Source organism: Cibotium barometz, chromosome 40, assembly GCF_041138505.1.
Source record: "Cibotium barometz isolate CiBa-2024 chromosome 40, ASM4113850v1, whole genome shotgun sequence".
Taxonomy (NCBI): Eukaryota; Viridiplantae; Streptophyta; class Polypodiopsida; order Cyatheales; family Cibotiaceae; genus Cibotium; species Cibotium barometz.
Genome location: NC_141085.1, coordinates 43,722,837 through 43,737,220, shown reverse-complemented (window position 1 = coordinate 43,737,220; position 14,384 = coordinate 43,722,837). Strand labels below are relative to the sequence as shown.

The window sequence follows — 14,384 nt, the reverse complement described above, 5'->3', positions numbered from 1 at the left end:
TGCAAATGTTGTCATGGCTCAAGACGGAAGTGGCAACTACAGCAACATCACGACGGCTTGAAGCTATACCACAAACCTACTCGGGACGCTATGTGATCTACATACATCAAGGAGTGTACATCGGATTAACAAAGGCTCCCTTGGTTAGGTTCAGATCGATACCTAAATGCCCAAATAAATTGTTTAAATGACCTTGATGGGATTGAGTCTCGACCACCTCGATGCAATTCTTTGATGTTTGCAATGGAGGAAATCGATAGAAGATGCTCCCTTGCAAGTATAATAAATACGAAAACTTTGAGCTTCACTGTCACACGAGTCACGACTCACTAGTTCATGTGTTCTGAATGCCCAACTCATCAGTAGCCCAAGACTCGAGTGGGATAAGGTGAAGAAGGATAACCATTGGCCCACTGCCCCACTGGGATAAGGAGCCCCTGCTCACTCAGCACCGGCCATGCTTAGTCACCAGTGCTGCCCACTGCCTTATAATTTTTGCAAGGATATATTTTTTCCAATCCTTTTTTGCAAGGGCAGCATCCGTATTTTGAAAGGGCAGCATCCGTATTTTTGCAAGGATATATTTTTTTCCAATCCTTTTTTGCAAGGGCAGCATCCGTATTTTGAAAAATTTTAATTAAAAAACCCAGTAAATAAAACCCCCTGAAAAATTGATTGCCTTAAAGGTCGGTTTTTTCTGACGCTGGCCTCGGCCCAAAGAGAAGTGGGCGGGCTGCGGATGTGCAAAGGACACGTGTGAAGGAGGCCACCACCAATCAGTTTCGATGTAAATAGGTCCTCGGCTTTGACAGGAAGCCTCCTTTCTCAGTGGTGCTATTTTGCTAGGGTTTGCAAATTGCAAGTAGCGTTTTGCTAGTTTTTTGCAGACTCAGATTCTAGGGTTTGCAGGTGCTCTGTAGGTGCCGTCTGAGGTTTGCAGGTGTTATCTTTAGGGTTTTTTGGTGCTTTCTGTGCTTTCTAAGGTCTGCACAGGCCTTTGTGTACTTTTGACGACTTGCAGTTGCCCTTTGAGTTACTAGCCAGCTTTGGAATTTCTAGGGTTCCTAGAATCTCGCCGTGTGAATTCTAGGGTTGGCAGGGGTTGCTAGCCTGTATGCTGAGGTTCAATGGAGGGCGCCAACAGCAACGGCAATAACTCCTTTCTCTTTGCCAATGATGGATCTTTCCTGGAGAGGTTCAAGCAGCTTCAAGAGCAGACGTCTGCGGACGCGGCCAGAGCTGAGGCCGCTGCATCTGCATCTCCATTGTCAGAGGCTCCCAAAACCGGCCTTGCCTTGAAGAAGGCGAGCGTTCTGCATTCAGGTCTCAAGCCTAGCTCTCAGCAGCAGAAGTCTGCAGTTCCGGCCGGCAGCAAGCTTGCCTTCAGCTTAAAGCAGAAGTCCAAATCCATCGTGAACCCCTTGAAGCTGGGCGAGGACGATGATGAAGACGATGATGGGCATCAGTCGGCTGCAGATCCGAAAAGCAAGAATTCCGGTGGCGGCTCCCCTCCTCTGCATCTCAAAGATCCAAGTATTTTTATGCCCTCTTCCTCTTTTTAAGATTGTTTCATCTTTGGTTCATACGGCATTATCATTTAGTAGATGCCTTAATACATGGCTGGGGACAAAGTACAGTTTTTGTTCAGTAGAGAGGGAGTTTTTTGTTTTTGTTTTTTGATACGTAATTGCACATGTGTGTGGCCCCTTTCTTGATCCCCCGTCAACCTTGCCTCAAACTGCCCCGGTGTATACACTGGCTGGCCGACAGTTTTTTGATAGTTTGGACAGTGTTTTCCTAATTCATTCTTGGAGCAGAATCTACACTTGATTTCTTGCAAGCGGGATCTTTTTCTTCCAAAGGCAATGCTTAACACTGTCAAGTTGCTTTCATCACTTTACTTGGTATCCTGCCTTTTAGACATGTACAGGGTTCATTTTTCGGTGCAAAATGAGTTCTCTGCTCACCAAGTGGTCGCTGTCGTGCCTGGCTCATGGGTCTTCCGGGGTAATGCCTTAAGGAAGTAGCGAAACCGTCTTTGAGACCGAGGTGACGAAGCTAATGACAAAAGTGTTTCTCTATTGGAGTCTCCGAACGAGCTTGCACGTCTCTGACCCCGGTTCGAAAAACAAAAACAAAAACCTAATTCGATACTATGTATAGAAAAGCCAGCCAGTTGAATGACTCTTTGTTGTAATGTGGACCTGGAGCATATTTGGGCAAGGAAGTACTTGAACCCTCATAAGAAGGTTATTGTGTAAGTACCATGTTCATCTATTGTAGATGTTCATGTGGTTGAATATTTTTTATTGCAACCCCTTTAAGACTTAGTAGTTGGCTATTTTTTAGCTGGCATGTTTATACACATGTAGTCAATTTTTGTACTTGTCATGAAGACGGTGGCATAGAGGTCAATGCGTGTGGCTGGTTTCACACATCGCACGGAGTGGTTGAGAAACTATAGAGGATGTAGGTTCTCTTCATGTTGCATGCAGAAGCCTTGTTGTACTTGATTCAGGAACATTGATGATGCTTAACGCAATGAATAGATAGAGATAGAAGAAAGAGGATATTGATATGGTACAAAAAGATGTATATGTCTGTACAACTTCCATGGCCTTTGGCCTTCCAAACGGTACTGAATTCTTGACCTGTGTATTGACAATAGGCTGCCCTCAATTGGGGATCAGTTGCTCATGATTTGATTATTGCTTGTTGGCACTTGCTATTTGTAAGCTCATGGGAGGAACCACTACAGCAATTCGACTGCCGTTTTGGGGCTAGTAGAGACAAGCACGAAATATCAAGTAATGTTGATGATTCCCTGTTATGGTGCTTATGACCTGGCCAATTGGTGATGCTTGTAGAGTGCTTTTTCTTCCTTGCATGAGCTTGCTAGTGCCCTAAATCTACCCTAAGACTATTGCCTAATCAAGGATCAGCTATGAGATTAGTCCTTGTGCATAAGAGGCTTTTATGCATAAGCTTCTTATGCGTAAGGCTCTTATGCATATTGTCCACATGACATTCCCTCATGCCAAACTTGATGATGGGTTGGAAACTTGTCATTCTTCCTCCTTGGATTACTGACTCTGTACTTTGATTGCTTGACTTCTGTTGAAACTTGGATTCAAAACCTTGTCGTTCCTTTGATTCCACTCCAAGTTTGGTTAGAGAATTGTGCATTTGTTCCACTTTATTCCCATGCTTGCAATGCCTTTCCCTTAACACAGCCATGGTCTCTTGCTGATAATGATCATGCTTGATGCTCGTCCTTTGGAACTTATCTAAGAGCCAATGGTATGCTCCTTTGAGTACACAACTCCCAGGGATTGTTGTCGATCACCTCATAAATGCTACCTTGGCTCCATTCTTCCATGGATCTATGCGTGCACCTTTCTTGGGACAACTTGGTGCTTAGATGGCTGAGCTTAGATCCTTTGATACCAATGTTGGATGCGAAAGCCTTGCTATACTTGATTTTTCCGTAAGCCAATTGATTAGGAACACTATTGATGCTTAACACAATGAAGAGATAGCAGAGAGGAGAAAGAGATGAATCATATTTTCAGTAAATTGATATGGTACAGAAAGATATATATGTCTGTACAATTCCCATGGCCTTTGACCTTCCAAAATGGACTGAATTCTTAACCAAAAGACTGATTGTGGAGTGACAATGACTTGTCCCCAATTGAGGAGCAGACGCTTACGATTGGATTATTACTTGCTATTTATAGGCTCATAGGAGAACCACTACGGCAATCCGATTGATGTTGGCCAACAGAGACAAGCACAAAATATCATGTAATGTTGTTGACTCCCTTGTATGGTGCTTATGACCTGGGCGATTGGTGATGCTTGTAGTCCTACTTCTTCGTCCTCGGTAGTGCCCTAAATCCACCCTAAGATTGTTGCCTAATCAAGGATTAGCTATGAGATTAGTCCTTATGCACAAGAGGTTTTTATGCAAGGCTCTTTTGCGTATTGTTGACGTGACATTCCCTCGTGCCAAACTTGATAATGGGTTGGAAACCTATCATCCTTCCTCCTTGGACTATTGACTCTGTACTTTGATTGCTTGACTTCCGATACTTCAACTGAAATCCTCTGATTCCAGTCCAAGTTTGTGCATGTGTTCCACTTTGTCTCCATGCTTGCAATCCGTTTCCCTTAGTAGAGCTATGGTCTCTTGTTGAGAATGACCATGCATGATGCTCCACCTTTGGAACTCATATGAGAGCCATCGGTATGCTCCTTTGAGAACATAACTCCTAAGGAATGCTTTCCTTTGGCTTTGCCCGCTGTCGACCACCTCATAAATGCTACCCTGGCTCTGTGCACCTTTCTTGGGACAACTTATTGCTTAGATTTTTGAGCCTGAATGCTCTGATACCAATGGTGCATGCGGAAGCCTTCCTATACTTGATTTGGCCCTAAGCTTACTGAGTAGGAACATTGAGGATGCTTAACACAATGAATAGACAGCAGAGAGAAGAAAGAGATGAACTGTATTTTCAGTATATTGATATGGTACAAAAAGATGTAAATGTCTGGACAACTTTCATGGCCTGTGGCCTTCCAAAATGGACTGAATTTTTGACCAAAAGATTGACTATGATCTGCCCCCAACTGGGGATCAGATGCTTATGACTGGATTATTGCTAGCTATTTACAGGCTCATGGGAGAAGTCAGAACACCTACAGCAATCTGACTGCTGTCGGCCAGCACAGACAAGCACAAAATATCATGTAATGCTGCTCTCTCCCCGCTACGATGCTTAGGACCTGCCGACTGGCGATGCTTGTGGGTCTGCTGCTTCTTCCTTGCCTGAGCGTGTTAGTGCCCTAATTCTACCGTAAGTGAAACTGGCCTGACGGGCAGTGAAACAAACACTCGCACATAAAACACTTCAACGCCATTGAGGACCTAGAAAAGGAAAACAAACAGGGGGAGCTAGAGTGCTCCTGCAAACAGTACACGGACACCGATTGGCCCCAAAACGCAGTGGCGCCCCTTGCGGTATTTCTTTAATTGATTATAAGAGCTTTGATTACAATAAGGCTGGGAACTCAGCCGTCATAGTAGAACTCCTGAAGCCTGCAAATACCTTGCATCATGGCTTCATGTCCACTCGGCATCATCCACAAACAAGTCCAGCCATTGTTCACCTCAAAAGACTCTCACATTGAGTCCTGCATACAGAAGTCTTCTCCCATGATCAGTACTGCCACAACCATCCATAGCCTCTCACCCTATGAACAGCATCACACCCTGACACATCCAGTGCTTCTGCTTCACAACACAGACTCCCAAACTGTCTCTCAAAAGAGAACTCGTATCACAGCACAGCATACCATACAGTCGACACACCTGTACCAACACTCTCTACCTTCCAAGGGTACTATCCATCTCTGTCATGGATTTCCTGTCCCCTGCCCAATCAGTAGCAAGGCTGTACCAAACATGTGTCCATTCCTGTACCTTCTACCTGCATGTGACCTATCTCCTGGAGCATAGTTGTCACGGTACGAAAATACGATACCGTACGGGAATATTCGGTACGATATGAAATTTTGGGATACGATACGATAAAATACGGTTTTTATTTTTTACACTTACAATCTATGGAGCTTCTGTTAGAAGTCATCTCCTGTCCAGTTTTATACACCAGGGCCTTTGTTGTGGGTGTGCCCGCCCTTATGAGGTGTTTTCCCATTTTTCCCCACTCTCCGTATTTTTCCCCTATTTTTTCCATTTTTTCTGAGGCTTGGGAGGGCTGCCAGAGGGTGCCAAGAGCAGTACAGTGCTGGCCGACTGGATGTTTATCAGTCGTGGGCACTCTTGCTGCTGGCCGACTGGTTTTGATCAGGTTTTGGCACCAGATAGCTGGCCGACTAGTCGTGGACTTCTTTTATCAGTCGTGGGCTTCTCTTATGCTGGCCGACTGCCCTCTAGGGGAGTATATATAGGTCCTCAGCCCCCATGCCTTATTTGTATCATATTCGGGATCTTCTTGTGTATATCAGAGCAGAGTTACACGCCTACATCTCTCTCTTTTTGTGCTGTTTTTTCTGCCTGCGTTTTTGCTCTTGTGTTCCCATATTTGGTCATCATCTCCGCTGCATATTCTGACACCTTCAAGCTTGAATGTGAGGGAAGGTTGGGAGGGGAGGAGTCTACAGTGCTTGAGAAACCAGTACATGGATATGTGTCTCTCCCGGTTGGATCTCCCGATTGTCTCCAAAAAAGAACGTGGATGGGTAATGCAATACCAAAGGTCTCCCAGTGTAGCGTTTATGACTAAGGGACCGTCCTTGCACAAATACGAGGAGTGCATCTAGGGTGATAAGTTTAGGGACTCCTCTCTAGATCAAAATGGCCATGTCCAAATGTTCTCCCTCGTGCATAACTTGAGAATCTAATTGTCTAGCCTACCTATACCAGGGATCCCCAAGTGATGTAGCAAGATTCTCTCATCCTACCAATCAAGTGTACACTACCAATCTACCTCGCCAGATTTTTTAGGTCTCTCCACAACCCCATATGGAATACTGAGTGGACACGAAAGTTGCGAAGTATTGCGAGCATTTGGGATCTTCGTAAAGCAGGGTTTCTATTTTTTTTTTAGCATTTGGAATTTTTTTTCAAGGAAAAAAAATTTGGGGGGGGGGGGGGGGGGAACCTAACTCGTACCGTACGATATCGTACGGCATCGTACCGTACGACTCGTACGTATGAACAGGTTCGTACGCGTACGAGAAACAACTGTCCTGGAGAAACCCAAAAACATGTTTCCTCGAGAAACCTACGACCTGTTTCCACATGAAACCCTTAGGCCTGTTTCCCTTTGAAACTTCTGTCCTGTTTCCATACAGAATCATTCATGGCACCATTCAACAACAGTGCCAACAACGGCATACATCTAGTTACCTGTTCCCTCATGAAACATCTGGAAACATAGAGATGCCCATAACTGTAGGTCCCTCTCTTCCTTTCTAGCAAGAAGAAAAGAATCTGCTCCATGAGCACGCAGCCATGCAAGCTTGCATCACTCCCATGCCAAGAAACATTTTCAAGTGACCTGTACTTGCAGCCGGAAACCCAAGTACATAGCTGAATTTGCAACCAAACAAAAACAGCCCATAAACAGTCTCAAAACAGTCCCGGCTGTGCGCCTCCTTCTGCCCGCCTCCTTCCAAAAGAAAGAGAGATAGAGAGAAAGACCTGTTCAGCCCTGCGCCTCCCCTCCTGCAATGGCCAGCAGTCTTGCGCCGCCTTCCATGGGAGAGAGAGTAGAACAGTCTTGCACTTCCTAGAGCCGGCCTCCTTTCAAGAGAGAGGGGACGTGAGAATCTGTTGGCTGGGCGCTTCCTGCAGCCAGCCCACCAGCCTCTTTTCCAAGCCAGTAAAGCATGTATCTTTGCTGCATCTGCCCGACCAGCCCTTCCTGCAGACCTGTCCGCTTTTCAGCAGAGAGAGAGAGAGAGAGAGAGAGAGAGAGAGAGAGAGAGAGAACCTGTTCGGCTGCACTGCCTGCAGTCTGCCTGCCCCCTTCCAAAAGACAGAGAAACAGTCCAGTCCTCGTGCCATCCAGCCCACCTCCTGTCCTGCAGCCCAACAGTCGCCAGACACAGAGAGAGCATGTGTTGCTGCCAATCCAGCCCGCCTCCTGTCCTCCTGCAGACCTGCGCAGCTTTTCACCAGAGAAAGGGAGAGACCCTCACGCACTGTTCAGCCTCTGCCTACCAGCCTTCTCATGGGTGAAAGCTCCTCTGCGTGTAGCTGCAGCCGACCCTCTCAAGAGAAAAATCCCCACGCGTTGTTCAGCCCCTGCCCGACTGCCTTCTCATACGAAAAGCCTCCCTCCAATAATAGCGTGACTTCCCCCAAAGGTCCACGATTCTTCCCAAAAAGGGGTTCTTTTATTTTATGGTTTTTAAACCTTTGTCCCCTCCAACCCCTTTGTCCCCATGGGTTATGAGAAAAGACTTTAATCACTTGACCCCCTTCACACTTGGGGTTGTCCACACATGGGTTTACTTTTTGACTCCAATTTGATGCCATTCACACTGTCCACCATGTCCCCGTGCACACCTGCATACTGTCCAAAGAAAAATACATGGTCGTGACAGTAAGACTGCTGCCTAATCAGGGATTAGCTTCGAGATTAGCTATGTCCATGTGTGTGCATGTCTAGAACTGTAGTAAGTTAGCTTCCTGAATGGTTGGCCTTGCCCACATAATGTACATATGTAATGTGCATATAATGCTTGTTACATATTATACATGCTTTGTTTGACTTGTGGATTATCTCTTGTATTCCTATGCAAAACTATATGGCATCCGCCATTTAGGCCCTATATTGGTCACCCATTCATAAGTCACACTGTGTGCACTTATTTATTCTGATATGGGTGGTTGAGAGAGTTGAGACCAATCATTGGGCTTATGCAAACCATTTTCAATTCAATATGCCAATGTATCACATCTACACAAACTGATGCTCATGCATATAAATAAATTCTGTATGGAGAGAGAGAGAGAGAGAGAGAGAGAGAGAGAGAGAGAGAGAGAGAGAGAGATTAACATCTACAAAAGACCAGAAGGGTATACAGTGCCATGGAAAAACTAAAAAAGAACGTGAATTGAAAACTGAAACATGACTCGATAAGCCTCCTGATGGCAGATGTGGCTATGGTGAGGGCATGCCATGTTGTCGGAGAATCTCATGGATCTGTTTGTGTGGTGGAGATCCTTGGTGCTCTGGGTTGGGGGTGCCTGGCATGGCACGTGAGAGAGAGAGAGAGAGAGAGAGAGAGAGAGAGAGAGGTCATGGTCCTTGCTTGTATCTTTTCTCATATGTTTGGTATTAATTGGATCTGGAAGTGACATGCAGTACCACCTCCCCCTACTGATCCAGAGGTGAAAAAGGTAGCAGACAAACTTGCACATTTTGTTGCTAAGAATGGCAGGCAGTTTGAAGATCTTACTCGCAAGAAGAACCCAGGAGATACTCCGTTTCGGTATTTAATGCAAAGCTACAAAATTGCGGTTATTGCTACTGGATGTTTGTGTAGATGCATGCAACCTGCAAGCTAGTTGAATGTATTGCGTATACATCGGTTTATTTAGTAGAATTTTGCATGGAATTGTGCAGGTTTCTCTTTGATGTTGATTGTCCTGATTACAAGTATTACAACTATTGCGTTAGTGTGGAGGAGAAATCTCTTGGAGCTGAGTCAAGTGTGACTGGTAGTTTTCTTTGGCATTGACCTTGGTTCTATGCTCTTATGTTCTCCCATGTTATCAACGGTTTGGCACAATGACCAGTTCTTCCGGATTAGCTTCCTGTATGCAAATATTGGTGTGAGGATGCATGCTCACCCTTTTTGTGGTTATGGGTGCTTGTGGACTACAGGAAATTTTAGTGCAGCAGTAACAGGTTCTGCACAACATCAGTCACCGAAGCGAGGGTCACATCAACACACAAACTATCAAACTCCAGCATCAGCTCTTTATGGCAGCAGTGAAGTTCAACTGTCTGGCGGCTATAGAGAAGCTGTGCAAGGTCAGTCTCTCAACTTTTGCATAGAAGTTGTGTATCAGCGTTTTCTTCAGCATATTGGTTTTGTTTTTATGGTTTGCCATTTGGACAGCAGAGTCTGCTGCCAGTATGGATTCTGTATCCATGATGGAGTACTACATGCAAAAAGCTGCAAAAGAAGACATGGGCAAGCCTTATAAACGGTCTAGGGATGAAATGCCCCCACCTGCATCTCTTCAGGCACCACGTAACAAGCTGTCCTCTCTATTTTGGGCTGTCTAGCTTCTGCATTTTTGACTGCCTCTTTACTGGCTTACTTATTTCCTTTGATGCACCTTTACAATGCTTCGATTTTTTTTTTTGGGTGCAGCTTTGGCAGCACCACCTTCTAAAAAAGGTCATCATATGGGAGACTACATACCGCAGGAGGAACTTGAGAAGTTTCTTGCTAAATGCAGTGATGCCAAGGCCCAGATACTCAATAGAGAAGCAGCAGAGCGAGCAAAAATCCAACCTGACAATGTGGGCCATAGGCTCTTGTCTAAGATGGGATGGAAAGAAGGTGTTCTTTTGTATATTTCTCTAGTATTCTTTAGCAGTGCCAGGACTATCTATAACGGGTAGTTGCTTAGATTGTCTGTACGCTGGCAGTTAACATGTCTTACTAAGTTCACAGGAGAAGGCCTTGGAAGTGGAAAGGGTGGTCGTGCAGATCCTGTGGAGGCTGGAGCTGTCAAGGTGAACAATCTGGGTGTGGGAGCTGAGCAGCCTGGTGAAGTGAACCCTGATGATGATATTTACGAGCAGTACAAGAAACGCATGATGCTTGGTTATCGCTATAGACCAAATCCTCTTGTAAGTCATTGTGCTTGGTTGCAAACAGTGTGCATGCGCTTCAATTTTTTCTCCCTTTATTTACGGTGGTTGGTTGGTGATGAGATTGTAATCAATGTGCCTCCACAGAGGGTAAATCATCGTGTGCTTGTTTGCAGAACAACCCAAGGAAAGCTTATTACTAGTTGCTGCCTTCAGGAAGCCACCCAAGATTTTCGGGCTTCACTCTTTCTTGGTTGAAGTGGCTACGTGCTGATTTCTTTAGGATGGAACCTATCCTCCTGTTGAGATTGTTTGCATGAAACTACTTCTGGGCTTCTGTTTCTAAGTCTGATGTTCCTCTGGTTCCTCTTAAAACCTTCTTTTCTGTTTGAACATTTGGTTATAATGGGCTAGTTTGGAATATAATGAAAAACTTCTGTACAGTTTTTGTATTCATGCGCATGTTTTTTTCCGCTTTAATCTGTGCGCGCTTATTTTCTCCTTAATCTGCTCATGATGTTGCACACGACGTGTGATTTGAACAGATGTGTGCTTGCTTTTGTGTAGTGACTCGAAGCTAATTTTGCAGGAATGCTCTACATGTTTCCTTCTCTCATTTTTGTGAGGGGGCCTATGACCAAGCCAAGGGTATAAAAAACCAAAGGTGTATTTAGTAAAAAATGCTCTATAAAAACAAAGCTTTCTACAGACTGAATTTACGCACACAGTACTAAGTTATTTCAGATCTTTCGAGCTTGATTGTTAAGCCTATGGTCACACACTTATACCCTTCTATTATATAGTAAGAAGCTTGCATACATAACTAATGCTCTATAGTTACAGTATTTGCCTTAGTTTAGTATGTAAGCTTCTGTGGTTGAAATCTTTGAATATGCATCGAAGCATCTGTGATTGAAACCTTTGAATATGCATCGAAGCTGCAAAGTCTTTGTTTCACTTGTGAGAACTTTTAAGGCTTCTGAATGTGCTCATTTTGTGCTGAACTATGGTCACACCTTTACCCTTCTATTATATAGTAAGATGGTAAGAAGCTTACAGCTTTACCTTCACTCTTCTATTATATAGTAAGATGGTATGAAGCTTGCATGCATAACTAATGCTCTAGGACTTGTTTACAGTATTTGCCTTAGTTTAATATGTAAGCTTCTGTGAATGAAACCTTTGGACATGCATGGACTACCAGTACTGATGATGTAAGCTTCTGTGAATGAAACCTTTGGACATGCATGGACTACCAGTACTGATGCTTAGTGGATATACTAGTACTCAACCCGTGTGTTGTTGTGGTATGTAAAAGACATTAAGAAGCAAAACGCAGGAATGGAAGCCGGAATACAAAGGGTCAAATCGATGGGATTTTTTCCTATAATTTTTAGAAATCCAGGATTTCTTCTCTCTTCTGTCCTTGTGCCTTGGTGGTCTATGGTTTTTATATATATATATATATAATGTGTGTGTGTGTGTGTATGTGTGTGTGCAAGCTCGCTCTCTTGCTAGCCCGCCATCATTTTTACCAGTATCATACATGATTAGGCACAAGATGGGGCATCATTTTGCTTTTTAGAGATAGGTATGTTTGGTGATAGTGAATCTGGTTTGAAGTGCTAGAATTTTGGTTCAAATCCTGAAGATCTCAGCTCTAAGCTCTCTATGTTCTGGTTTGGGCTCTCTTTAAGTTTTAGGTTCTATGCTTGAAGCCTTAAGCTTAGAAGAGGTTAGAAGTTTACTTATAAAGAAGGCATATTGAATATGTCCCCCAATGGTTTCTGCGTCGTCGTTTAAATTTAATGGACTAATTTTTTCTTGGAAGTAAACTCTGTAGGATCTACCTCTAATGCAGAGTTGACGCGTAATAACATTCAATGTGGATACGATAGTGAACTCTCTCATCTGTTCATTGCTCTCTGTCCAGCTGAAGCCATACCCCTCCTCTCAGCTGCATGTAATAATGTGTAAATCTCACTCACTCTCTCTCTCTCTCTCTCTCTCTCTCTCTCAACATTCTGTTGGGTGGCCTAGTTATGCTGCTGGTCTGATGAAGAGAGTTGAAGGGAATTGGCAAAGAAGCAGGGTAGAGGAGGGGTGAGACTCTGCTCGTGGGAGCGATCTTTCCATCCCTTTGTTGTGGGAAGGCTGGGTTGGGTGAGCTTTCTGTTGTCATGCTGGTCTGAGGAAGAGAGAGTTGAAGCGGCTTGTGGGACTCGGCAATCAAGGGGGGTAGAGGAGGGGTGGCATTTTGCTCGTCAAAGAAGGGGGGTAGAGGAGGGTTAAGATTTTGCTCGTCGAGAGCCAGCTATCCCTACCCTCTGTCGTGGAAAGACTGATGTGGGTGAGGGTGCTGGCCGTAGGAGAGCAGGGAGGTGCAAGCTAGTTTTAGAGGAGGGTAGGGTGAGCTGGTTCGAAGGTTGAGTGTAGATAGTTTGAATGCCTTAAGCATGTAAAGAGCCAGCTATCCCTACCCTCTGTCGTGGGAAGGCCTGTGTGGGTGAGGGTGCTGGCCGTAGGAGAGCAGGGAGGTGAGGGTGCTGGTCGTAGGAGAGCAGGGAGGTGCAAGCTAGTTTTAGAGGAGGGTAGGGTGAGCTGGTTCGAAGGTTGCGCGTAAATAGTTTGACTTCCTTTAGCATGTAAAGTGCATCAAGATCTGAGTGATGTGTCATGTCTGTTAGGGCTTTCACTCAAAAAATTATAGCATCTGAGAATAGGCCTATCTCAAGAATATGATTGCAATCTTAGTTGGTCTTGAGCATTAATTAAAGCTCACTTTTGCAGGCATCAAAATTTACCAGCGTTTGCAGTAGGTAAGGTCAACTTGTGTAATATTGCCCCCAACCTGGCCTAGTAGATACCTCGAGTTGCGCTCTGCGGCGGCAGGGGGGGAGAGAGAGAGAGGGTCTTGGACGCCAGTCCTTTGATATGCACATATATATATATATATATATATATATAGATATATATATATATATAGATATAGATATATATATAGATATATATATATATATAGAGAGAGAGAGAGAGAGAGAGAGAGAGAGAGAGAATTCCTAGATGTAAGATGGAAAATTATTGATGTGTTTGGACAAGCGAAATCCCTGGGTTTACAATTAATGATGTGTTAAAACATGGCATGTTCTACATAGTGTGATGAAGGAAATGATTGATGTGTTTGGAAAATTATTGATACTTAACATGGTGAATGAAGAATATTATGGACAAGCAAAATCCTCCCTTTGCTAGATCTCAAGGCAAGTAGGATAGGGGGATCTGTGGAACCATTTTTTTGAATTAGGTTTACAAGATCTCCTTATAAGGCTGATTGGGCAGAGATACCAATCATGTTCCCATCTTTTAAGGGCCGTACCCTTTCTTTAATATATTGGAACGCATACTCCTCTTTGGATAGATATACCCTTCCTTTGATAGGTTGTTATGCTTCTAAGGTAGATGTACCCACTCTTTCTACCGGAAGAGATGCACCTTTCCTTTGATAAAGTCGGCAAGCTTACTCTTCTCAATGAGTGGTATAATGTTCTCTCTTTTTTGATTGTTCATTCTTGATATGCATACTTTTTGTAAATGTACCCTCCCTTTGTCAATCGGTACAAGTATTTTTCCTCTACAGGCCAACATACCCTTCCTTCAATATTTCTTTGAGTTGATGTACATTCGTTGGTTAGACATTTTTGTTCTCCTTATCTGGTTTAGAATGGATGATCAGACAAACATACTAATCTCTGATCACATTTATGTTCTCCTTATCTGGTTTATAATGGATGTACTCAATTGATTGAATAGACATACTCATCTTTGATCACATTCCCATCTTTTAAGATATGGGTGCTCTTCTTCTAGGACATTTATATCCTTGCTATGCGAGAACTCTTTCTTTTAGGATGGACACACCTTTTCATTGACAGGTTAATATGGGTAATTTTTTTGTGTTGGGAGGGATGTACCCTTCCTTTAATAAGTTGGCATGTATAGGAGTGCCACTATCCTATTGTA

General features: G+C 44.0%; 1 protein-coding gene across 1 annotated transcript; it reads left to right on the top strand.

The window, feature by feature from the left end:
• The first annotated feature begins 808 nt into the window (after window positions 1-808).
• Window positions 809-10,807, top strand: LOC147615538 (SWAP (Suppressor-of-White-APricot)/surp domain-containing protein / D111/G-patch domain-containing protein). Its single transcript, XM_086779649.1, has 8 exons — window positions 809-1,533; window positions 8,901-9,027; window positions 9,162-9,256; window positions 9,423-9,572; window positions 9,664-9,795; window positions 9,919-10,110; window positions 10,225-10,403; window positions 10,541-10,807. Exons 1-8 carry the CDS (start codon window positions 1,128-1,130, stop codon window positions 10,565-10,567), a joined length of 1,308 nt encoding a protein of 435 aa, XP_086635775.1. The 5' UTR covers window positions 809-1,127; the 3' UTR covers window positions 10,568-10,807.
• Window positions 10,808-14,384: the final 3,577 nt, after the last annotated feature.